This window comes from Solanum pennellii, chromosome 8 (genome assembly GCF_001406875.1).
Source record: "Solanum pennellii chromosome 8, SPENNV200".
Classification (NCBI taxonomy): Eukaryota; Viridiplantae; Streptophyta; class Magnoliopsida; order Solanales; family Solanaceae; genus Solanum; species Solanum pennellii.
This window is the reverse complement of record NC_028644.1, coordinates 1649197-1675817: the sequence shown is the minus strand read 5'-3', so window position 1 is coordinate 1675817 and position 26621 is coordinate 1649197. Positions and strand designations below refer to the sequence as shown.

Here is a 26621-nt window from a genome sequence, read left to right as displayed (position 1 = left end):
GGAAATACATATAAGTGCTATAGAACAAACTTCCCAATTTAAGAAATCAAATTCATTTAAATATCAACTTCAAAGAGATAAAATAGAGGAGTTTGAAACAATAGTTAGTGTTTGTAACTGAAACAACCTTTCAAAAAACTAATTCAACTGGTGATGTGCCAAGAATAACATCACCTTCCTTGGTGTCCAAAATGCATACGGAAGGGCGTATGCAGTTGTAGTTTCATTGATAAAAGAAACAAGGAAGAATGATTGTTGTATCTTTTGATCTTCAAAGAAGTGTCATTTCCATATCTTGATCCATTGATCATCACTAACTGAAGCTGCGATTCCTTTCGAAGGTGAATCTACTAATGAATTAATAGTACCTGAATGTGCGATATATGGTCTAGTTATGTTACTCTGGAAGAATGGATTCCACACCTCCAAGAACTGGAACAACATTTAACAGGTGAGGTAAAAGGAGAAAAATAATCGATGGCTACACGTGAATAAACATCAGATCTGAGTCAAGACTACAAAGAACTTCTGTATGAACTCAAACCCTTGTCAGAAAATGTCCAAATTGTGGTAAGCATACCTTATCAGAACCAATCACCAACTCTAGAGGGCGCCCAAAGCGGAAAGTGCATGACTGGAACTTATTTCCGCTAGAGTACACTTCATATAAACACTTCTCGTCACTAACAGACCATATCCGCGCACTATCTTCACTCACAGATGCCAGGTAGCTCCCACTCGTCTCCCAGCAGATTGAATGGATGTCTTTGATGTGTCCCTATAAATCAAAGAAAACGAAACCACATTGATATGATATAGTTAGGTAACTAAGAAGATATATAAAACAAAAGCTTGATAAACGATCAAGAATAAGCATCTTACTTGTAATTTTTTTTGGATCTTGTGTGTCTCTACATCAAAAATATTTATAATGTTTCCAGTAGAACTAGCCAAAAAGTCCCCAAGTTGAGGTTGAAATCTAACTTGACTAATACCTCCCTGCATTTGTACCAAGAGCTAATCAATACAGTTATTCAAGAATTTTTTATAGTTAATACTCAATAAACCACTCTATTCAGGACACCGTACAATGCATTGTTGAATGTGATACAAATGTTCTTTTGAAAACCTTGAAATTTTATTGGAGTTACGAAGAAAAAACAATTCCTACAATCAAATGCAAGATTCAAGAAAGAACACATTCAACAATGATTTGAATTGGACAATTAAGTAATCTCCAAATAGAAATGGAAACAGAAACAACAGCTAACTATCAAAGTATGGAGCCTTCGTATGTCATATAGAGATGCCTTTTTATCAACATCTAAAGAAAAAAAGAAGAAAATAGAGACACCAACCTTAAAATTCAGCTTGCAATCACCGCTCTTGACATCCCACAGTCTAATCTCACCATTGCTATCACAAGAACTGAGGAGACTCAACTTTGTTGGATGAAAATCTATAGACATCACATGCCCATCATGGCCAACAAGGTTTTGGAAAGAAGGATTGTTTCGCTGGACGAAGACAAAATGGTGAAACATGTACCGTATCATGGTTATAATAGACACAGATCAAAAGTAAACAATTCAAGTGATTATACAGTAATTCTTATTAGAAATCCTGATTATCAGTAGAAAATTAAAAAGATTCTAAAGGTCTAAAGATGTTTTGGTAACAGGCAAGTTCCTCAAATATTGACTCAAAGGAAATGTATTATAAGACAACATAATATTATGGTGTTGGTATTTGATATAATTGAGACAAATGTTTCAAGTATTCTCACTACTGAAAAATACAATGCGACAAAAAATATCACATGGAAAATTCAATGAGCAGCTAAAAATAAATGTTCTCATTGCAGTACAAGCAAAATAATCGGGATAATATTAGAACAAAAATCAGAAGAAATAATGTAGACCAAGAACAGAAAATCATAGAACTAATGAATATATATCCTGGTGATTTGAATCTGTAATGACTGCTACTTGTGAGTCGTTACAACTTAAAAGAAAAGTAACTGAAAGACTCATTCAACAAAGGATCTGCAATGGAAACTAGTTGTAGTACCTTTGTTGCATCCCACATCTTCACAGTTCTGTCAAACGAAGATGATGCAAACACTGTTGAGTTTGGTCTAAAACAGACATCTGTGACTTGATGAGCATGACCTTGTACACTACAAGTTCTGTTATTTCCGAACTCCCAAATCAAAACCTAACATAGATCACAGTACAAGTTTGTTAACGGGAGAAGTTGAGACACTCTTCCTGTTGAAGATTAATACGACAAACCTTCCCGTTGTCTCCACCGGTAGCCAACACCTCTCCTTTTGAATTGAAGTGGCAACATAGGAGCTTGCTCATTTTTGTGTCAAGGTTACTAATCTCTTTAAAAGAGGTTTCTGCAAAGCAATATAAAATAATTATCCTTTGTGGCCAATTGGGTTCTCAATATGACATTAGATGCAAACCTAACAAGGTGATTATAGAGCCAAACAACAGGTGACACCAGTTATGTACAGTCCTTATGGGGGGAGGATTAACAATTTCTGTCAACAGTCCATTATCTTAAATTGCAACATTTTTTAATTTCTTAGGAAACATTAAACTTGTTGTCCCCTACCTTCCTGCGGAGTGGCAAATTTTTTCGTCGATGCATCGATTGAACTACTTGCATTGACCAGACCATCATCTCCTTGGGAATAGCAGCTTATAGTCTTATTCTTTGCAACACCAGAGACGGTAGCTTTTATGCAAACCTACAACTCAGGAAAATATTAAATGAGCAAGAATTAAGTAGATGAAGATTAGATTGACATTCCATATGCATTCGTCCAAGTGACTATTATGGTGACAGAGACGAGAACAAACTAGGAAAGTGAAGTCCAATCCAAAAAAAATGATGATGTTAATCAGCGACACAGTGAAACTGAATCACCAGCACATGAAGGGCTTAAGATGTAGATGCAGAAAAATGATCTTACGGATGCCAAAGAACTCAATGGAGCTTTCCTCTTTATGCCACTCTGATACAAAACACAAATAAGAAATTAGAATCCAAACAGGGACACATGTTTCCTCAATCCTGGCAGTGCTAAAATATTGCTGGAATTTGACGACATTCAAATATAACCAATTTCTAGCGACAGCCTTTGAGATATTAGCCATACCTTATTTGAAAACTGCAGTCCCAGCTGGTTTATATTCTCCTGCACTGCAGGTTGCTTTCCAGATCTTCTCTTAAGTCCTCCTATAGGAACTAATTTTTGTTGGTTAGTTGGTAAAAACTCTGGGGCCCTTTGATCTGTATCAACTAACATCTGTTAAATGCCAGAAGAAAAAGTTAAGGCAGGACAAAAAATCTCAATCACAATAGCGTAGTAGGGTAAACCTATATTTTGTCCCTCAATCTGTTGACAACTGAACTATGCAAATACTTTGAAATTTTTCTCTTTTCTTCTTTCTTCTACATAGGTTTCTCCTTTTAAAATTTAGTTTTAGGTTACAGTTCTTATTTTACTACTAATAACTTGTTGTACAATGTTTTTACAAAGAGATTTCAACAACCAGAAAATTCTAAAAACCAACTCATGGTTTACATGGCTAAAATAATTGCAGTATGCTACAATCCTTAGGAGCGAAATAGTTACTTGAGTATTCAACGTACTCCTGCATCTATTCCACTTGAGTCAGCTCGAATGAACATACAGAAGAAATCAATAGTACTTGCAAGGGCAGGAAGTTTGAGCTTATCCAATGTATGTACTACGTACAACTACATTTGGTAGAACATCCTATAGTGGAAAGGGTGTTGTTCTCAAAAGATGTTCCTTTTTAGTTGCACTATTACATTGGGATGTACAACTTGATGGCTAATGACGGGGAATTGAAGCAACTCCAGGGTAGAATATGAAAGGAATGAACTAACTAAAAGCTGACCCAAACCTAGAGGTCCTAAACACCATAATGGACTTTGCATTTCTATTTAACGCTAAAGTTCAAGGTACTCACAACGGATGGACATCCTTGATGAGATGCTTGTTGGATAGATATGTTGTTCCCTGCAGGAACAACAACACAAAAAGATGATCAGAAGGAAATCTAAATTTAACAAGAAAGATAAGGTGATCTACAGGTACAAAGCATAAGAAGATCAAAAGGAAATTTAAAATTTTAAAAAGGTAAGGAGATCAAAAGTACATAAAATGTTAACACAACCTGATGGAACATTGTACAATATATAAAAATAAACAACTAGGCCTCAATTCCGAGCTACTTGGGCACATTGTAAAATTTAATTGGAAAAAGTACTTGAAATTCATCTATCTGATCACAACACGAACTTCTCATGGTGCTTTTTCTAAAGAGAACATGTAATGAATAGCACTCATCAAACTGATTATTTTGCTGAATCCAAGTCTTAAAGATTGTCTCTTCATTTCATACTTCCTTCCATGTTAGTTTTCCTAGTGTATTTTGCAGTGACAATTGCCAATTGATAATTAATTGAACTTCAAAATGAAGAACTGGAACTAGAACTAAGAAATCACAGTGATAAAATCTTGGTCAGCAATTCAATGGAAATTAATTGCACAGAGTTTCATCTTCAAAAAACTTAAAAAGATAAAAAGATGTGAAGGGAGAGGGCATCGTATCAAAGTTCTATTTTAGAAAAGCCTCCGCTGCATACTTGCTTTGGTGGATCTTATTCCTAAGTTGTCATATGTTCATCCTTTCTTACTTCAACCTACAACATGCATCTATGCCCAAATGGGAAAGTGTGTCATATACAATCTTACTTGTAATTTTTTAACTAAAGGTAATCTCTAACTAGCCATTGGCATAATCACCAAGAGACTGGGAGTCGTTCAACATAGATATCACATGTATAGTTCATCAAGTTGCGCTCATATATCAAACTAGCTTCAAATTGGAGTAGAGCTCAATTCGAATATATGTACACAAGATCAAACACAAATCAATATAGTAACAAGCAAATATACAACCTTAAAATCGAGTATGATACACATATGCTAGTATAATAAATTTGTAACTTAGAATCAAATCGAAAAGTATATTTATATTACAAACAACAACATACACAGTGAAATCCTACAAGTGGGTTCTGGGAAGGGTAGAGTGTACACAAACCTTAAATATTTTTATATTAAATATATAATGTTTTTTTGTTTTCTATAAGCGTAATACTCTATAAACTCTTAATACACTTTATACTTGTGTCAAAATAATTACTTTCAACAACATTAGTTGGCCCTTAAGGTTACACATGCCAAAATTGATAAACATGCTAAGGTTGGATTAGTCAAGTTGTATGTACAAACAAATGTGGATCGCTTAATATCTCTAATTATTTGAACAACTAAGTATTACCTGATAAATAAGGAACAAGAGCAACCTTAGACCCATGCAAGCCACATTTATCTATTTTTTGGAAATGGTAATTGTTTCTATTGCTGTAGAACAGTACTATGTACTGAAACCTGTATTTACATAACATTAATAATACCGACTTATCCCTATAATGAGTTGAAGACATCAATGATAGAGACGGTATAATTAGAGTAAAGTTTGATTACACCAAAAACACAGTCAAAATGCAATTCAGTTTAACTTGTTGCATACTACTACCCCTATTCTCAAAAACTCTAAGGATTCTCTCTTTCCATATTGTCCACCAAATAGTGGAAAGGACAATTCTCCAGTTACTTTTGTTTTTTACTTGGGTCCCTGCTTCTTCCCAGCTATGTAGAGCCTCTGAAATTCTCCCAGGCATTGACCAGGAGATGTTTTTGAGTCTGAGGAACAGATTCCACAACTGGCCAGTGACTTTGCATTGGATGAACAAATGATTGTTTCGGCAGTTTTCCACAGAAAAAACATCTAGAGCGAAGTGTAATTCCACTCTTCATTAAATTCTCCTGTGCCAATACTGCTTCTTTAGCCAATACACACACAAAGCAAGACACCTTGTAGGGGATCTTGGCTTTCCATATATGTCTACAGGGCCACTAGAGTAACTGCAAATTTTTATGGATCAACTTCTTGTACACTGCACCTACTTTAAAAATCCCTTTACTGTTTCCCAACAATTGCAATCTGCCCCGCCCTATTTCCAGACCACTAAATCGATCAATGCTTCTAAAAAATTGTTATTCTTGGAATTTTCCTGTCATTGAGGTGTCTTCTAAATAAAATATTCCACCCTTGAGGAGTCCATAAGTCAGCTATAGTAATTTACTGCTGAAGAACTAAATTGTAGATGTCAGGGAAGAGAGTCTCCATAATTCATTCCGCATGCCAATCATCCTTCCAAAATCTGCCATCTACCACTTTGATCTTGGTGTTAGGTTTGAATCATTCCAAAGTTCTCTAATGGATTTCCAAAAGCTAACAGCATAGGGGGAGGTAACCTGCTTTGTCATCCAACTATCACACTCTTCATATTTTGCCTTTATAACCGAGCCCCACAAATTCTGATTATCATTTGAGTACTTCCAAAGCCACTTCATCCTCAAAGCTTTGCCCTGCTTCTTCATGTCCTTGATCCCCAGACCCCCAACTCTCTTTTCAGTGAACAAGTTTTCCATTTGACTAAGTGATATCCTCTCCCTTCCTTGTTCCCTTGCCACAAAAATTTTCTCCTAATGCTATCCAATCTATTGATGATTCCTGGTTGGACAGGAAATAATGACATCATATATGTTGGAAGTGCATCAAGCACAAAATTTATCAAAGTTAGTCTTCCCCCTAGTGAAAGGTACTAAGACTTCCACCTTGCTAGCCTCTTCTCACACTTCTCAATCACCCCATCCCGGCCATGCAAGCCACATTTATAATCTATACCACATGTCACTTCCATCTTATATGGTGTTCGTGTGGTTTGGCTAGGTTAGGAAGGGAATCAGAAAGAAACTACTGTTATATGAGAATCTTTTTCTATGTTAGCTAGTCGGGCAGGCTTTCATATGGAAGCCCCCCCCCCCCCCAATTAAGCCATATTAAATTGGTAATACTTGTATGTATCCAATCACATAGCTCTACATGAGACTGTTTTAAAGGAAAAAATGGCATTCATCAATCCATCATCCTCATTCCTTTCCTTTATGTGAACTTGAACAACGGTAATTCAAAGATGTTCCAAGGTCATCAATTTTTTTAAGGCTGAACATCCTTACATGTTTCATATGGGGCAAGCAGGTGGCGCACATGTGCTATAGAAGCATTTGTTCAAAAAACTGCAATGAACATCATACCTAGTGATTCATTTTATTGGGCTAGTGTGCTATAAGCCCAATTGTGTGATCAAGATTACGAAACTCAATTACCCTTCGGGGTGGCCCAGTGGTTTGAGCTTGGGACTTCCATGTTGGAGGTCTCAAAGTTTGAAACCCCTTGACAGTGAAAGCAAAGGGTTTGCATTCTGGGTCGAACTCATCGCACCGGGCTTGCCTAGTGCGGATTACCTCTCCTATGTGGTTTGTGAGCTATTGCATAGGAGCGGGGTTTTACCCTGTGCACACAAAGGGTGCGGTTGCGTCCTTGTCATAAAAAAAAATTAAGAAACTCAATTTGATAACTCAGGTTGGTTAGAAATATATTGAAAATGATAAGATATTACCACATATTGTCTAGGTAGTACTCCTATCAAGGTAGCCCATGACTCATCAATAAGTCATTCTAAGTGACACTTTACCAATTTATCATTCTAGAGTAACAGTGTGCTCCTTATTTTCTCAAAAAACAAAGTAACACCATGTTCCATAAACTTGTATATAATAATAGCTACACCATGACACATTGATTGAATCAACCTAAAGTTGTCTATTTAATATACTTCTTCTTATAATAGTATAGTAACTTCAAAGTCCATCGCTTAGCCTTACGTATTGAAAGTTTTAGTTCTAGAATAGGTATGAGAGTTGAGGAAAAGAGAATTAACCAAAGGTGTCAGCATGAAGAGTGAAGACCTTTTATTCTATGTTTTAAGATCTACATGTTCTCAAAAATTCAAACCTACAAACTTGATCTCCTCCAAAAACCCTATTCCCAAAGCTTTCATAACATTAGTCACTTCCTTGTGCTTGCATTCCAAGTTAAAATTCCTTGGAGAAGGAGAAAGCAATTTAGGCAGATTCAAGTTTGTTGAAGTGTGACCATCTCATTTAAAAGTTTAAACTGTCAATGAGAGCACACTTTATATGCTTAATTACATTCTCAGCACGACCCCTCACATATGGTCTAATTATTTTTCATGAGACAAACACGTGAAATTTCTCTTTGATAATGGGTTGCAGTGAAACTCAATCTCAGGACCTCTCTGATACTATGCTCAAGTATGTAACTATCTCATCTAAAAGCTTAAGTTGCAAGAGAACACATTTTTATTTACTTAATTATAGTTAGTTCAAAAGTGACTACAGTACACTTTAAGAGGCGGGCTAATTCTAATCAACTTTGTGCTAGATTCATTGCCAACCTATGTGATGTCCCTCTTTGCTATGCCATCCAAGTACTCAAAGTTCTAGACAAATTAAGAAGAAACTTCCTATGCATGGCAACGAGGAGCACAAGGGTTTCAACCTGGTGAAACGGAACAAAGTGCAACAGAGAAAGGAGCATAGAGGTATGGGGTTTAGAAAGCTAAAGCTACAAATAGCAGCCTGCTCAAGAAATGGATGTGGAGATATGCTGAGGACAGATATCCCTGTGAAAGAATATAATACAGCAGAAGTAAGGACCAAATGGACAATGCATTGATGAATCTAATGACACTTGCAGAGTTAGACTATGGAGGACCATCAGGTCCCTTTGGACCAACCTTGGGAAGAATCTCATGGAGGAAAGCAATCAGAGCCAAATATGACGAGACAGAAAACTGAATGACTAAAGAGGTCACCACACCTTATGGTGTGAGTCTGTAGAGATCCATAGTGTTATGGAATAAAAAAAACGAAACACTGATATCAAAGTGGTAGATGGTGGACGAATAGATTTTTGGAAGGATGAATGGCACGAGGCTGGCATCATGGGACTCTTATTACTAGATATCCATAACCTGGTACTTCAATCACATAACAGTTGCAGAGTTATGATCCCCTCAAGGTTCTTTTATAAGACATCTAAAAGACTGGAAAATTCAGAGAGTATGTGACTTTTTCAGCACAATTGAGCCTTGGAGGTATGGAGATTGGACAAGACATAATCTGGCAAGGTACTAAAGAAGGTGCTTACAAAGTAGGTGCTGAATAAAGAAAGCTAAATCATCCCATTCAGATCCAAGAAACTAGCCTTGAAAGAACATCTAAAAAGTTCAGATACCTCTTAAGGTTGCCTGTTTTGTGCGGTTGTTTGCTACAGAAGCAGTTCTTTTGAGAATTAGTACTGTTGTATTCTTCAGCATTAGGAATGCTGGCCACAATCAGAAACAAGTTATAAAACAAGTAGACTCTAGCTTTACAAAGCTCCTAGAAATTCTACTAACTCCTCTATTTCCTCTATACAATTATGTTTACATCAAAAATTAAAGTCTCCTGGCAGTTCCATTTCACATCATGGACTGGTCTGATTTTGTCTTCAAAACACCTTCCATTTCTCTCCCTCCAGACGGACCACCATATGCAAGAGGGTATTATCCTCCACCATTTTTTCTGACTTTTACTTTCCCCTCTTTTCATCCAACAACTCATTAGATCGGCTGTATGTTCCGGCATTGTCCACACTGTCTTTGTGAGACTGAAAAACGTGTTCCACAAATGGGCAGTGAATTTGCAGTGTAGGAAGAAGTGATTGTTTGTCTCCCTAGTCTCATTGCACAGAAGCAGTTCTTGCACAAGATAATTTAATGAAGAGGGGAATTCAGTTGTCCTGTGTGTTTCTTTTAAGGTGAAACTGCTGAGCAAGTTAACCACCTCTTCCTGCACTGCATGGTTATAAATAAGCTACGGAGATTGTTCCTTAATCTTAAGAAAATATATTGGTCCATGCCTGGGAGAGTCACAGAAGCTCCTCTGAGCTGAAAGGAAGCAGGTACACAGGCAAATGATAGGAAAATATGGAGAATTGTTCCAGCTAGTATCTGGTAGACAATTCAGAGTGTGTGGGACTTTTTCAGCACAATTGAGCAGTTGAAGGTTTGGAGATTGGACAAGACATCCTAATCTGGCAAGGTACTAAAGAGTAAACACGGTGCTTACAAAGTAGGTGCTGAATACAGAAAGCTAAATCATCCCATTCGGATGCGAAGAAACTAGCCTTGAAAGAACATCTGAGAAGTTCAGATACCTCTTAAGGTTGCCTGTTCTGTGTGATTGTTGGCCTCAAAAGCAATTCTTAGACAAAGATAATATAATGAAGAGGGGAATTTCAAAAGAAAAAATGAAGAGGGGAATTCAGCTGTCCTGAGTGTTTTTTTAAGGTGAAACTGCTGAGACAGTTAACCATCTCTTCTGCACAGCATGGTTTTAAATCAGCTACAGAAATCTCATGGTCCATGCCTGGGAGAGTCACAGAAGCTCCTCTGAGCTGCAAGGAAGCAGTTAAACAGGCAAAGAATAGGAGAAGATAGATAATTGTCTCAGCTAGTGTCTGGTGGACAATTTGGAAGGAGAGGAACCTTAGATGCTATGAGAGTACAGAGAATAATATGGAGAAAGACAAAGTGAACTGTGTTCTGCCGTTATATTTTTGCGGTAACAAGTTGTATGCTAATGATATTGTCACTATCATGGATGTTTTAGATTCTCTAGTCACAGACAGTAGATCATAGAATACTCTTCTATATATAGTTCCAGTGTAAGCGATGCAATCTTTTGGTTTAATTCAGATACAGACGCAATTACCAAAAAAAAAAGCTTCACACTTTTTAAGATGGTTAAAAGGGAAAGAGAAAGAATTCCTAACTGAACGTCCAAACTGACAACTAGTAGACTTGTAGACATAATTTGAGCTTTTAAGTGGACATTGGTGAAATTAGAAGGACATAGATTAAATGATTATTTACCACTCATATGAGTAAACTATGAAATTAGTTACCTTGACGGAAAATACTTGATAAAAATCCAGATTTCGACCAAATGTCTTGGTATATAAAGATAATACCTTTAAGTTGGAGAATCAAATGCAAAGCAGAAATACTATTTTGATGTTTATGGTCGTGATACACAATAATCTTTAATGTGCTACACATTATAAGAGCTCTTCAATATATATATTAAGTATTTGCAGACTATATTAATGTTCAAACAGCCAACAGACCCAAGCAAAAGAAAAAAGTTTACAAACTAAACGCAAAATATTTAATGTTAAATTACAAAGACACCTAAAATCATAAAGTTCCACTGAAGCAGGCAAAGCATTTGTAGGGGCATGAATACTTGGTTCCATTAGCATAGGTCCTTCCAAGTCTATGTCAGGTCTGTCACGCTGAAAGAATAAAAACTTGTTAAATCTTTTCAACTAATTATTCGTTAAAAAAGTTTGCAAATGTATGAGAAAAATGTAAACATACTCTTGCATTCCCCTTCGGAGTCATTTGATAGCTGATGGACATGAACATATAACAAACAAAATTAGAAAATTCTAATACGCCAACTCCACAATCAAAGTAATAGTGGTTTCATATACAAAACATGTTTGGACCATCTAGATAACGTGGAAAATTTATCGCATAGTAAAGGTCAGGCAGTTGGTTCTAATTACTAGACTAATGAACATTTCTTAATAGACAAGTTTTGCAAGGAACTCTTGAAATTTCATCTCTCAAAAGGTCATAATAAAGAGATACACACATATACAATAAGAACATGACTTCGCTTGATTTTCTTTTGTACACATCACATCAAGCGCTCAACCTTTACTTCTTGAAGTAACTACGCATACTTTATACTAAAATGTGGCAAAATAATCAATTTAACAACAAACATAACATGGTATTACCCAGAATTTCTTGCAAAAGGAAGCATGCCACCCATCTCAGGACACTGTAAGTCTGATAATATGTCTCTCTGAGAAGACAAATCTAGTGATGAAAAATGGGTATCATAAGCTGACAACAAATTTTGAATATGAACATCCATAACATCAAGATCAATGGATTCCATCACATGAGAGGACGTCTTCAAAAGAGGTGACGACATGACATTAGAGATGTTTTTAGTATGATCACAAGTATAAGATTGATGCAAACTGTTATCAGCTACAATGTTTTCCACCGTTTGTGATACCTAAGAATTCATAAATCAAGCATTTAGATAAGCAATTATTTTACATCAGTTAAACATGAACAAGGAAGAGGAAAGGTCCATAGGTAACACCTTATCAAAGGAATCAGTGGTCAATATAGCATCGTCAGGAAATCTAGATATGTATGCTTCATAAAATTTACCCCACCAAACTTGCAGAAATGCTTCATGGGGAGAATTAATGGCTGAAATGTACCATAAAATCAAAAATCATTACATCAAAGTTTGATATCACATCACATTAATTCAATCAAATATATCTCTCTAATATAGTAAAGGACAATTAATATAGTAAAAGCGTCCAACACTAGGTAACTATGATGCATCACATCAATAAAAGATAATGACCTCAATTTACCAACCAAATTTCAACATGATCAACATTCTACCATATGGCCATATGTAAGCATTACCAAACAAATTAAACATAAGAATTTTACGACCCTTTAATCATAAAATAATAATTTCTCGCAATTGATTAAAAGAGGAAATTCATTAAAAAGAATTATTTACCATTACCATTTTGATTAGCCTGAATTGCATTGGAGAATACCTCTCCAACCTGATGGAAACCTCTACTAGACATGTAATCGAGAATTACACGGTCAAGTCTAAAAAAAACACAAGCAAAGAAATCAAAAGACATGATTAAAAACAATCAAACAAAGGGAAAAATCATATACAACAAAAATCAAAAGAATAGTAGACAAATGGAGATTATAAAGAATATTAATCATTAAAAATGTAAGTAAAAATAAAACTTAGGGTTAATAGCTTTTGTATAAAATAAATGAAGATCTATCATGTAAAAAACTTACGAAAGTTGAGCCGCTGAGCTAGTCATGATTACTAAAAGCAAACCCTTGTTAACCACGGAAAAAAGGAGGAAAGAAGATTTTGGCCAAGAACAATTGGGAAAGACGAAGATTCTCAAGAACCAAAAGTTCACTTGGATTACACCAAATATATATATATAGCATGAAAGCCCTTAACAAAATGTCATTTGTCCTATTTACCCTTTTAAAATAGTGTTAACACTAGACAAAATAGTTAATTAATTATTTTATGATATTTATGCTTAATAATTCCCTACTATCAAGAAATAGTCATTTAATAAAGGGTAATCTACTAGTTGTTCTACCTCACAACTAAAGAGTTAATTAAATGATTACTCCTACATAGTAGGGAAGTTATTAAGCCTAAATATTATGAATTAATTAAATAACTATTGTCTAGTATGACCACTATTTTAAAAGGGTAAAAAAGACAAATGACATTTTGTTAAGGGCTTTCATGTTATATATATATATATATTTGGTGTAATCTAAGTGAGCTTTTGGTTCTTTAGAATCTTCGTCTTTCCCAATTGTTCTTGGCAAAATCTCTTATACTTCTCTTTTTGGTAGTTAATTAAGGGTTTGCTTTTAGTAATCATGATAAGTTCGGCAGCTCAACTCTTGCACATTTTTTACATGATAGAACTTCATTTATGTTATAGCAAAAGCTACTATCCCTCAGTGTTATTTTAGTTTACGTATTTAATGATAAATATGCTTTTAAAATCTCTGTTTGCCTACTTTTCTTTTGATTTTTGTTGTGTGTGACTTTTTCTTTCGTTTGGTTTATTTTAAATCATGTTTCTTGTTTTCTTTGCTTGTTTTTTTTAGACTCGACCGCGTAATTCTCGATTACATGTCTAATAGAGGTTTTCATCGGGGTGGTAAGGCATTCTCCAATACAATTCAGGCTAATCAAAATCGTAATGATAAACAACTTATTTTAATAAATCTCCTATTTTAATCAATTGCTGCTTGTTACCCAAAAGGGTCGTAAAATTCTTATGTTTAATTTGTTTGGTAAGTTCAGGTCATATGACCATATGGTAGACTATTGATCATGTTAGAAAATTGAATGATAAATTCAGGTTGTTTTCTTTCATTAATTTGATACATTGTAGTTACCTAGTGTTAGATGTTTTTACTACATTAATTGTCTTTTACTATATTAGAGAGTTATATTTGATTGAGCTAATGTGATATGATATCGAGCTTTAAAGTAATGATTTTTTATTTTGTGGTTCATTTCAGCCATTAATTCTCCCATAAAGCATTTCTGCAAGTTTGGTGGGGTAAATTTTATGAAGCATACAAATCTAGATATCCTAACGATGTTGTATTGACTATTGATTCATTTGATAAGGTGAACCTATGGACCTTTCATTACCTTGTTCATGTTTAACTGATATGAAATAATTGCTTAACTAAATGTCTGATTTCTAAATTTTAAGGTATCACATTCGATAGAACATTGTGGCTGATAACGGTTTGCATCAATGTTATACCTCTGATCATACAAAAGCAAACATCTCTAATATGATACCGTTGCCTCTTTTGATAACATCCTCTACTGTGACGGAATCTATTGGTCCTGATGTTATGGATGCTCAAATTCTGAATTTGTTGTCAACTTATGATACCCATTTTGCGTCACTAGATTTGTCTTCTCAAAGAGACATGACATCAGGCTTAAAGTTTCTTGAGATGGGTGAAATTGGTGGCATGCTCCCGTTTGCAAGAAATTTTGGTTAATATCATATTATATTTATTGTTAAACTGATCATTTTTGCCAAATTTTAATATAATGTATGTGTAGTTACTTCAACAAGTAAAGGTTGAGCGCTTGATGTGATGTGTACTTTGTACTCCTTAATTGGTATAATATAATCGTCTTAAGCTAAAGAAAATCAAACCCAACTCATTTACTTATTCTATATATATGTTGCTCTTAATTATGACCTTCTGAGATATGAAATTTCAAGAGTTCCTTGCAGAACTTGTCTATTAAGAAATGTTCATTAGTCTAGTAATTAGAACCAATTGTTTGGCCTATACGATGCGATAAATTTTTCACATTAACTAGATGGTCCAAACATATTATATATATGAAACCACCATTACTTTGATTGTGTAGTTTGCGTATTAGAATCTACTAATTTTGTTTGTTGTATGTTAATGTCCATCGGCCATCAAATGTCAACTGCACCTCCGAAGTGGAATGCAAGAATATATTTACATTTCCTCACACATTTGCAAACTTTTTTAATGAATAATGAGTTGAAAAGATTTGACAAGTTTTTATTCTTCCAGGATGACAGACCTGGCATAGACTTGGAAGGACCTATGCTAATGGAACCAAGTATTCATATGCCCCTGCAAACACTTTGTCTGCTTCACTGGAACTTTATGATTTAGTTTTGTAAAAATTTTATATTTAATTTGTTTAGTAATTCTTATACATGACCATATGGTACACTGTTGATCATGTTGAAATTTGGTTGATAAATTGAGATCATTCTCTTCCATTGATGCAATGCATCGTAATTATCTAGTGTTCGATGTTTTTACTATATTAACTGTCATTTACTATATTAGAGAGATATGGTTGATTGAGTTAAAGTGATGTCGTATCAAGCTTTGAAGTAATGATTTTTTATTTTGTGGTTCGTTTCAGCCATTAAATCTCCCCATGAAGCATTTCTACAAGTTTGGTGGGGTAAATTTTATGAAGCATACAGATCTAGGTTCCTGATGACATATTGACCATTGATTATTTTGATTAAGTGTCACATATGGACCTTTTCTATGTCTTGCTCATGTTTAACTAATATCAAATAATTGCTAACTAAATGCTTGAATTATAAATTCTCAGGTATCACATATTGTGGAAAATATTGTGGATGATAACGGTTTACATCAATCTTATGCCTCCGATCATACAAAAGCAAACATATTTAATGTGTATGCAATGTCAGTCACCTTTTGTGAATAGTAGGTTTTTGTAAAGTAACAACTTTTGTGAAGGGGGACTAAACTTTGATGTATAATAATACATGAGATATATATTTGTAAAAGATACTAGGTTTTTGTAAAATGGCAATTTTTGTGAAGAGGGACTACACTTTGATGTAGTGTACATGTGGATATATAGAAGCAAAGTTCACCATTCTTTAAAAAAGAACATAGTCAACAGTATCCTGATAAAGATAGCTTAAGACAGAGATAATGTCATGTGCGCACCCTAAAACAGTGAAGACAACTATTTTTGCTTTTTCATAACCAGGCTAGCTTGCTTACACCTCGAGTAATTTGACATGGCTATCTCCCACCAGCATAAGAACCGAATTAACTTTTGTCCACAGTCCACTAATGTTTGGACACATGGAAAAAAATTACCAAGTGTGTTTTGCCTCTGTTGGGAACTAAACGAGAGACCTCATGGTTCTTAACTCACTTCATGACAACAAAATTACCTAATGTGTTTTACCTCTCTACTAGGAACTGAACCTGAGACCTCATGGTTCTTAAATCACATCATGACCATTAAACCATACCCTTGGGTGCACAAAGAAGAGACAACTATTCCAGCATGTAATTTTGGTACTTTGGCTTGAAAGAGAACAGAGATTTTTTGAGGGAAATGCTAAGCCTATTTGTGAACTTAGAAATAAGTGTTCGTGCTTTTTGGCCTATTGGTGTAACATGATTAATGTATAGGACTTACTCTGCTAGAATTCCTCAGATCCCTACATTTTCAAGGGAATCAGAGTTTTTGTATACATACATATCCATCAACCTTCCTGATGCCACTCTTGCTGGAATGATGATGAAAAAAAGAACAAAAAAGAAACAGGAAGCATCTTGAGATCCAGAACCAAATCAGAATTAAATTCACAAATGAAAAAAGATGGATGACTCATAATAAACCACATGCTTGAAGGAGATGTTCAAAATCATAAACTGCCAGCAAATTGAAGGTTGCTAGGTAATGGATTGAATAAATACTCACCTGAAAAGATTTCATCCAAATTTTCCCTTCTTGTTCTATTTTCCTCTGTCCTTTACTTATGTAAAAAAAAGTCAAAGTTACAAGACTTCAGTCCAAAGAGAGCTCAACAAGGGGGAAAACAACAAATGAGCTAGAGTTTCAGGAAAAAATGGTGTAATACATTCTTTTCATTTAAATGTCCTAAATTCACTCGTTTTTATAATATTCAACAATTGATGCAAAATAAATCACTGAAATGTTCAATAACAATAATTTTACAAGTTCCTATAACAAATATTATTTTTATAATATTATTCTTCACCTATACCTTATATATCAAAAATTGGGCGTAAAATAGGAGTATCTTTTAGTGCATTTTTATTGACACATAATCGTGGAATTACTTTGACTTAAGGATCTATGAAGTACTATTATAATAGAGCATCTTGCTCATCGAACTTTTGTTATGAAGAATAAGTAAAACACATTATGCTCTTTCTAGATGGGAAATACTAATACTGATAAGGCAATATGATACACTTGATAATACTGATTCAGTGAACACATGAAGAACAGTTCATAATTTGATAACGGAAGAAAACCAACAATTTCAAAAATAAGGCTAATGCTGAAAACATGACCACTAGTAGATCTCTTCAAAAACCAAAGTAATAACCAGCAAACATGTTATCATGAGAAGACATTTTATATTCGTCAACTGCATTCCCTATAAGACAAACAAAAATTTACAACCTGACAGCCTCGACTCTTCTAACAATGGGAGCTTTTGAACTGCTTCAGCCAAGCCATCACATACCATACACCAGCAAAATGCAATACTAAGTCATTTCAGATTTATTGATCTGGTGAATAAAAGCAGAAATTGTATTAATAGCAGCATTAGAGCAAGATTTCCAAATGCAATTTCTAATACAGAAGATAAGTGCAAATATACAATAGGATAAAAAATTTGGAAGGATAGGAACCGTAGATGCTATGAGAGTATAGAGAATAATATGGAGAAAGTCAAACTGAGTTGTGTTCTGCCGTTATATTTTTGCGGTAACAAGTTGTATTCCAATGATATTGTCTCTATCATGGATGTATTAGATTCTCTAGTCACAGACAGTAGGTCATAGAATACTCTTCTATATATAGTTCCAGTGCAAGCGATGCACTCCTTTGGTTTAATTCAGATACAGACGCAATTACCCACAAAAAAAAAAACTTCACACTTTTTAAGATGGTTAAAAGGGAAAGAGAGAATTCCTAACTGGACGTCCAAACTGACAACTAGTTAACTCGTAGACATAATTTGAGCTTTTAAGTGGACATTGGTGAAATTAGAAGGACCTAGATTAAATGACTATTGACCACTCGCATATAAATAAACTATGAAATAAGTTACCTTGACTGAAAATACTTTATAAAAATCCAAAACTCAACCAAGGCTAAGAACTAAGGCATTTAAACAAGATATTCAGTATCTGATCAGACTCTGTCTCAGTATATCAAGATAATACCTTTAAGTTGGAGAATCAAATGCAATGCAGAAATACTATTTTGATGTTTATGGTCGAGATACACAATAATCTTTTTTAAAAAAAATTATAACGTGCCACACATTATAAGAGCTCATCAATATATATATTAAGTATTTGCAGACTATATTAATGTTCAAACAGCCAACAGACCCAAGCAAAAGACAAAAATTTACAAAATAATTGCGGAATATTTAATGTTAAATTACAAACAGACCTGAATCATAAAGTTCCACTGAAGCAGGCAAAGCGTTTGCAGGGGCATGAATACTTGGTTCCATTAGCATAGGTCCTCCCAAGTCTATGTCAGGTCTGTCATCCTGAAGGAATAAAAACTTGTTAAATCTTTTCAACTAATTATTCATTAAAAAAGTTTGCAAAATGTGTGAGGAAATGTAAACATACTTTTGCAGTCCACTTTAGAGACATTTGATAACTCATGGACATGAACATACAAAAAACACATTAGAAGATTCTGATACGCCAAGTCCACTATCAAAGTAATGGTGGTTTCATATACAAAACATGTTTGAACTTCTAGATAACGTGGAAAATTTATCGCAGTCAGGCAACTGGTTCTAATTACTAAACTAATGAACATTTCTTAATAGATAAGTTTTGTAAGGAACTTTGGAAATTTCATATCTCAGAAGGTCATAATAAAGAGATACACACATATAGAATAAACACATGACTTTGGTCGATTTTCTTTTGTTGTCTTAGCAGCTTGAGACAATTATATTATATCAATCAATGAGAACAAAGTACACATCACATCAAGCGCTCAACCTTTACTTGTTGAAGAAACTACGCATACATTATATTAAAATGTGGAAAAAATGATCAGTTTAACAACAAACATAACATGGAATTACCTAGAATTTCTTGCAAAAGTAAGTATGCCGCCCATTTTACCTATCTCGGGAAACAAGCTGATGTCATGTTTGATAAGATAAATCTAGTGACGATAAATGGGTATTATAAGCTGACAACAAATTTAGAATTTGAACATTCATAACATTAGAATCAATGGATTCCATCACATGAGAGGATGTCTTCAAAAAAGGTGACGACATAATATTAGAGATGTTTTTTGTATGATCAGAGGTATAACATTGATGCAAACCGCTATCAGCCACAATATTTTCCACCGTCTGTGATACCTTAAAACTTAGAAATCAAGCATTTAGATGAGCAATTATTTTATATCAATTAAACATGAATAAGGCACAAGAAAGGTCCATAGGTAACACCTTATCAAATAAATCAGTAGTCAATATAGCATCGTCAAGAAACCTAGATTTGTATACTTCATAAAATTTATCCCACCGAACTTGCAAAAATGCTTCATGGGGAGAATTAATGGCTGAAACGACCTACAAAATCAAAAATCATTACTTCAAAGCTTGATATCACATCACATTAACTCAATCAAATATATCTCTCTAATATAGTAAAGGACAATTAATATAGTAAAAGCATCCAATACTAGGTAAATACGATGTATCACATCAATGAAAGATGTATCTTAGTTACGAAAGACGAAGATTAGGGTCATTCCCTTTCATTAATGTGATACATCTTAGTTACCTAGTGTTGGATGTTTTTACTGTATTAATTGTCCTTTACTATATTAGATAGTTATATTTGATCAAGCTAATGTGATGTGATATCGAGCTTTAAAGTAATGATTTTTGATTTTGTGGTTCATTTCAGCTATTAATTCTCCCCATGAAGCATTTCTGCAAGTTTGGTGGGGTAAATTTTATGAAGCATACAAATCTAGGTTTCCTAACGATATTGTATTGACTATTGATTCATTTGATAAGGTGAACCTATGGACCTTTCATGTACCTTGTTCATGTTTAACTAATATGAAATAATTGCTTAATTAAATGCCTGATTTCTAAATCTTAAGGTATCACAGACGGTGGAAAACATTGTAGCTGATAACGGTTTGCATCAATGTTATTCCATCGATCATACAAAAGCAAACATCTCTAATATGATACCGTTGCCTCTTTCGATGACATCCTCTACTGTGACTGAATCTATTGGTCCTGACGTTATGGATGCTCAAATTCTAAATTTTTTGTCAACTTATGATACCCATTTTGCGTCACTAGATTTGTCTTCTCAAAGAGACATGACATCAGGCTTAAAGTTTCTTGAGAGGGGTGAAATGGGTGCCATTCTTCCGTTTGCAAGAAATTCTGGGTAATACCATGTTATGTTTATTGTTGAACTAATCATTTTAGCCACATTTTAATACAATGTCTGCATAGTTACTTCAACAAGTAGAGGTTAAGCGCTTGATGTGATGTGTACTTTGTACTTCTTAATTGGTATAATATAATTGTCTTAAGTTGCGAAGGCAACAAAAAGAAAATCAATCAAACTCATGTTCTTACTCTATATGTGTGTTGCTCTTAATTATGACCTTCTGAAATATGAAATTTCAAGAGTTCCTTACAGAACTTGTGTATTAAGAAATGTTCATTAGTCTAGTAATTAGGAACAATTGTTTGGCCTATACGATAAGTGCAAATATACAATAGGATAAAAACAATATGTTATCTTACTCTATCAACCAATAGAAAAGATAAGACATGCAATACGCTATCTTCGCAGATCGTTATATCAAAAAAGCAGTTTTGAGTATCCTTTAATTCTTCCGGAGGAGCATGGACGAAGGAAAGCTAGGGAACAAATTTTTAAGGTAACGCAAAGAGGGACTGTAAAAAGTTGCCAAAATAACTAATTCAAAAAGAAAATACAGCGGCCTAAAAAGTATATTCCCTCTCATTTTATTGAAATCCGCAAGATGGGAGCTTAAGGAGGATAATGATTCTTTTTTTCAGATAAGGTAGAAGTTGGTTGCTAGCTGTCTTGTAGATGAATCAGTAATATTTTTCAATTATTCCCACAACAGGTCCCACAAGTTTTGCTCTTAATATTAAAAATTGATAACAACTTTCCCAATTGATGCCTTTCCTGATTTGTACAGCGTAATCAACGACAGTTGCGAGGTTGCTAATGCTTGGGATGGTAATTGCTACAATTTTCAGTTTAGAAGGAATTTTGTAAATGGAAAGAGTTGAGAAGGAATTTTCTTGACTAGAAAATGACAAGAGTTGAAATGTACTGGAGATTACTAACGGAATTGCATTGGATAGCGTAGCGGAAGACTGTTTGATGGGAAGGCAGTAAGGAAAAATAAGTCCCAGTGAAATCATGTTAGCACTAGCTGTTGAGGAAGTTGACTAGTAATAACAATAACAGGCCTTGGAAAATGATTCAGAAGACTAGGGCTCCAAGCAAAATTGCATGTTTTGGTTGGATGCAGCCCACAAAGCATGGCTGATGCAGGACAAAATTGAAAAGCACGACTTAGCGTATGTGTTGGTGCCATCTTTGTAAGTATTATTGGCAATATGGTGTACATTTTTGAATTTTTATGGTATACACTGGGACATTCTTGCAAATGTGAACCAAGACATATGGATTTTGAATGGTCAGCTAGTGAGGAGGCAAAAGAAGAATTGGATAATCATTTACCTAAGAGGACAATGGGTTGAAAGAAGTCCTAGGTGTTTTCAGGATAGCAAGGATTAAGGTAGACGGCCAGTGGGTAGTCGAGCGTTTCCCCCCTTGCATGTGATAAAGCGGGGTCCTAGTCCGGAGCATCTATATGTTTCCTTATCAGTTATTATTTTTATGCTAGTGTGATCTTATCCCTTGATTTTACTCTTTTAGTACCACTGTTGTCTAATTTACATTGTTATCTACTACATTATTTTACTATCAGTACCTTTTTTTCATAATTTTCATCATTGCTTTGTACTCTTGCTCCGTGTTCAAACATGTTCTCTAACCAAGAATCTAAAACAGCCTCTTTATCCTCCAATGATAGGGGTAAAATTTGTTTAACCCCACTTGAGGTACTATAATAGGTATGTTTTTATTTATGAGAAAGGAAACCCGCAGCTGCTACCCAAAGTAAAACCTCCGCTCATATGGCATAGCTCACAAACCACTTAGGAGGGGTAACCCGCACCAGGCAAGCCCAGTGCGACGAGCTCGATCCAGAAGGCAAACCCCTTGCTTTCGCTGGCAAGGGATTTCGAACTTGAGACCTCCAACATGGAAGTCCCAAGAACAAAACATAAGGCCACCCCGAAGGGTCTATATAGATATGTTTTTGTCCTGGATGTATTCAGAATCTTATGACTTAGTTTCATGCCTTTTCGAATTTGGACACTGATGTTATTGTAAAGATCTTAGATTCCCTCCAGTTGTATGAGGTTTAGTTCCAATTTTATTGCATATATGTAGTACCAACTTGGTACGGTTTGTTTATGAAAGTCTTAACACAGTTTCCCTCAGCTTATAGCCTTATCGCTACTACACACCCTTCCTTCAGGGGAACCTTACGCACCAAAAATTTCTCCAAGTGTGTCTAAGATACGCCATTTTTGTGATTGACCAGTTTTCTAAAACATGTGTATATCACGCTATGAAATGTGTCATTAAATTGGAAAAAATATAAAATACTTTATCTTTTTTGAAGAAAAAATAAGCAGATCCACCGATTGCCACCTTTCCTTCATCTTTATTTCTCCACCCCTCCTTCCAACATAAACAAAATCCCCCAGTCTCCATAGGCCATCTCTCATCCCCCAAAAATCTTTTCTTCACCCTACTAGTAAAAGTTCTTCCGATGGGTATTTAAAGACAAAAGAGAAAGAATAATATACAATTGGGAGACTGTACAGACACAACCTTTATTTCTTCCTCTCCCCACCTTTTCTAATGATGCTTAAGGTATAAATTCCAAAATAGTTATGAGTATTAACTCTGTCTGTATTAGTCCCACATATAGAAGTTGGTGGAACAGCTATTACGAATATTACTACCATACTAAGAATATTATTATTTAATGTTGTTGCTGTAGTTTATTTCTTGTCGATGTCAAAAGTCAGTTTTGATAGTTTTTGTTGCGCGTATGCTCTTGACAATAAAGACGATCATACTAAAAAAGTAGACAGGTGGCACTCTGATGAAGGTTTAGAAACTTCTTTGGCTCTCCACTCGCCTATTTTGTGTGTAAAACTATGCAGGTGCACATGGCAGCAATGGTTTGTCTAAAATGTTTGCTTGTAAAAGGTTTTCCCTGAAGAGAGGTATGTAACGAGGATTTGGATACAAGCAAGCGGGGTAAACTATGTATTAAGCCTTTTGTGAAATAGATTTACCTATACTTCAGAAAAAAAATTTAGTCAAATGTCTTGTACGAAACATGACAAATAGAATAATTAGGAAGTCCTTAGTCCTTCCAATTATTCTTCCTTTGAGTTTAGTTAGTGTTATTAAATGTCATTGCTTCGTTGCTTAAATGGATGTAAAATGAGGGATCATGGCTTCGTGGATGAAGTATGTTCTTCAAATAAATATGTGCTTCAAATAGCGACACTCAAATGATCCCATCGAGAATCTTAACATCGAGGATTTGGAGTAATACTGATATTATTGCATATGGAATGTTGAAATTTGATTATATAGTACTTAACTTATATAAGTATAATATTTTGTTAATTTCCACATTTTGTGGCGCCACACTTTACTTTAACTGATGAGATTTTCTACTAGTTAACTTTAAAAAACATAATTTAATATAGCAAGAATGGATACAAACTTATCTATTTCAAAAGAAAAGAATGCATATAAGTAATTAACAAAAAATGGTCATTAATCCTTTGCAATTGCTCATGTACGACCAGTAAAATTAAGCAGTTATCAGTCTGTATCAATCACTCTCCTATGATACACATTCTTCACCCTGGTTCCTCCACTGCTTGGGAGCTCAAGGTTTCACTTTCTATTTCACTCCTGATGGATTCTTTCAACACCAATCATAGTTTCATTTGTAAAATTTATTTTTTTGTAAAATTAACAGATAACAATGAGATAGATACGTTTGAATGAATAATTTCGATTCCTCTATTCAGGAAAAAACAGAAAAAGAAAAAATTTATATAGCATGATTAGAATCGCAACTACTTGAATTAATCATCAGACGCCAAGGGTATCACAATCATCTGCATCTGAACATTGAGAAGAGCATCCTTCACTTCATGTATCCTTTTTGCTCATGTTGAAGTATCAGAAGCAAGAGTGGGCATGATTTTGGAAAGCAAGCTGATGATCTTGATTTAACAGCAGATTCTTTAGTCTATCCAAAACTTGGGCAGCTTAGGCCTTAGCTGACAGAGCCTCCTTGACCCTTAAGTCAGCGTTAATCCTGGCCATAATGGCAACATTTTGGAAAGACTTAAAAAGCAATGGTAACTGCGAAAAACAACTGTTTAGCCAAATGGAGGTTGATTTCAATGGTGTTATAGTTGATTCCAAGATGTATGATTGAATCAAAGTAATTTGTTTAGCATCATTGGGAGTAACATAAAAGAAAGTGAAATTAAGGTTACAACAAAGAGGGCACAAGTAACCAAGGGAGGAGGAAGCAGCATCAGCAATGCAAGAGAGTTGTGAGATAGAGGGGAATTTTAAACAAAAGGAGATGCTGCCGAAAGGGAGGAGGCATCATGGAGGAAGGCAGCAAAGCAAATGGAACAGAAGGAACTTGAATGGGATTTCAGTATGCAGGAAGCGCAAAGATAGTGGTGGAGACTTCCGTAGGGAGAAGGTAGATGATGAAGGGGTGAGAGGTAGAACAAACCACGTATCGGCGTCCGTAAACACCTTCATATGGATGCTCCTCCACCTGCTGCACCATCAGAACAAACAATTTTCTTAATCCCTATGGCCTATCAAAATCTCACATTTATTTATACAAACTGATTTAGGAAACTTGTTGATATTCAAAGTATCCAACTCCCTCCTTGCTCTCTTGTGTTCTCTGAATGCATTCATAACTAATTGAAATAGATACATATTTCCTTTTTTACTTGGAAATCGAGAATTATCACAAATTTGTTCCTCCTATCTGCAGCAGCCACTTCTCTACTCTCTATCTATCTTGTCCCGCTTTGTAGATTATACTTACACAGGACCTGATCATTATATGGATATTTCCTAGTCGAACCCTCATTAGCATGTTTACTACAGGCCTACCAATCAGCTGCCTCTAGAAATATTATTGCGCTTCCATTATTGCATTAGCAGTAAATATTTTAGCTTTATCAAAAAAAAAGAAGCATGCTTTCTTATGGAAAATAAAAAAAATTCAAACAAGATAAACAAACAAGAGCCAAAAATTACCTCTTTCTCTGAGTCGAAAGGCATATCTACAACCATCCAAGCATCCCCTATATTGTCACGACCCAAATTTTTGCAAGTCGTGATGGCACCTATGTTCCCAACCAATAGGTAAGCCAACTCAACTTATTAACCCAACTAAACCAACAAATGAGTAAAAAAAAAAGACCAACGCTTAGCAAGAATCTCCAACATTGAGTTCCTTATAAGTACGAAATGCGGAAGATAAAATACATCACCCCAAGAATTGGTGTCTTAGTACAAGAGCTTCTAAAATTCGAAGCAAGTCTGAAACTAAATGACAAATCTAACATAAGGGATATCTTGTTTGAATACTAATAACAGAACAATTAAAAGATAGAGGGAGGTGTGGGCCACAGAACAGCCAAGCAGCTCACCACAACTCCAAGAACTTCAAGCCGGACTCAATTTGCTCCACGAGATGTGCTCCTACTCGGAATCGAATCTGCACCACAAAGAGTGCAACAAGCGTAGTATGAGTACGAAACCACGTGTACCCAGTATGTCTCATTGACCGACAACGAAGAAGTAGTGACGGGAGTTATATAAGAAAATAAATTCTTAGATTGTACAAGTATATATATATATTACACTTACTATTTTAGTTTCATCAATAAAGGAAATCAACATTTAATATTTTCCAAACACCAAACGAAACATATAGTCATCAAGAATGAATGATGGGATGAAATGCAATG

The 26621-nt window shown here is 34.9% G+C and overlaps 1 protein-coding gene across 3 annotated transcripts; it reads right to left on the bottom strand.

Annotated features, from left to right (window-relative positions):
* Positions 1-25958, bottom strand: LOC107028047 (transcriptional corepressor LEUNIG-like). 3 transcript variants are annotated; one of them, XM_027919397.1, is made up of 18 exons: positions 25906-25958; positions 18845-18947; positions 17840-17949; positions 17409-17414; positions 17108-17157; positions 11958-12244; positions 11530-11560; positions 11345-11444; positions 4014-4066; positions 3173-3322; positions 2987-3028; positions 2626-2761; positions 2295-2404; positions 2071-2217; positions 1359-1517; positions 883-999; positions 581-778; positions 1-432 (listed from the first exon to the last, which is right to left on the bottom strand). In XM_027919397.1, exons 3-18 carry the CDS (start codon positions 17904-17906, stop codon positions 283-285), a joined length of 1803 nt encoding a protein of 600 aa, XP_027775198.1. In that variant the 5' UTR covers positions 17907-17949; positions 18845-18947; positions 25906-25958; the 3' UTR covers positions 1-282. The 3 variants fall into 3 exon arrangements, with proteins under 3 accessions (XP_027775198.1, XP_027775197.1, XP_027775196.1); XM_027919396.1 differs by lacking the exon at positions 17409-17414 and having other exon boundaries at positions 17108-17162; positions 17839-17949; XM_027919395.1 differs by lacking the exons at positions 17108-17157; positions 17409-17414; positions 17840-17949; positions 18845-18947; positions 25906-25958 and adding exons at positions 12335-12447; positions 12776-12873; positions 13081-13497.
* Between the last annotated feature and the right edge of the window lie 663 nt (positions 25959-26621).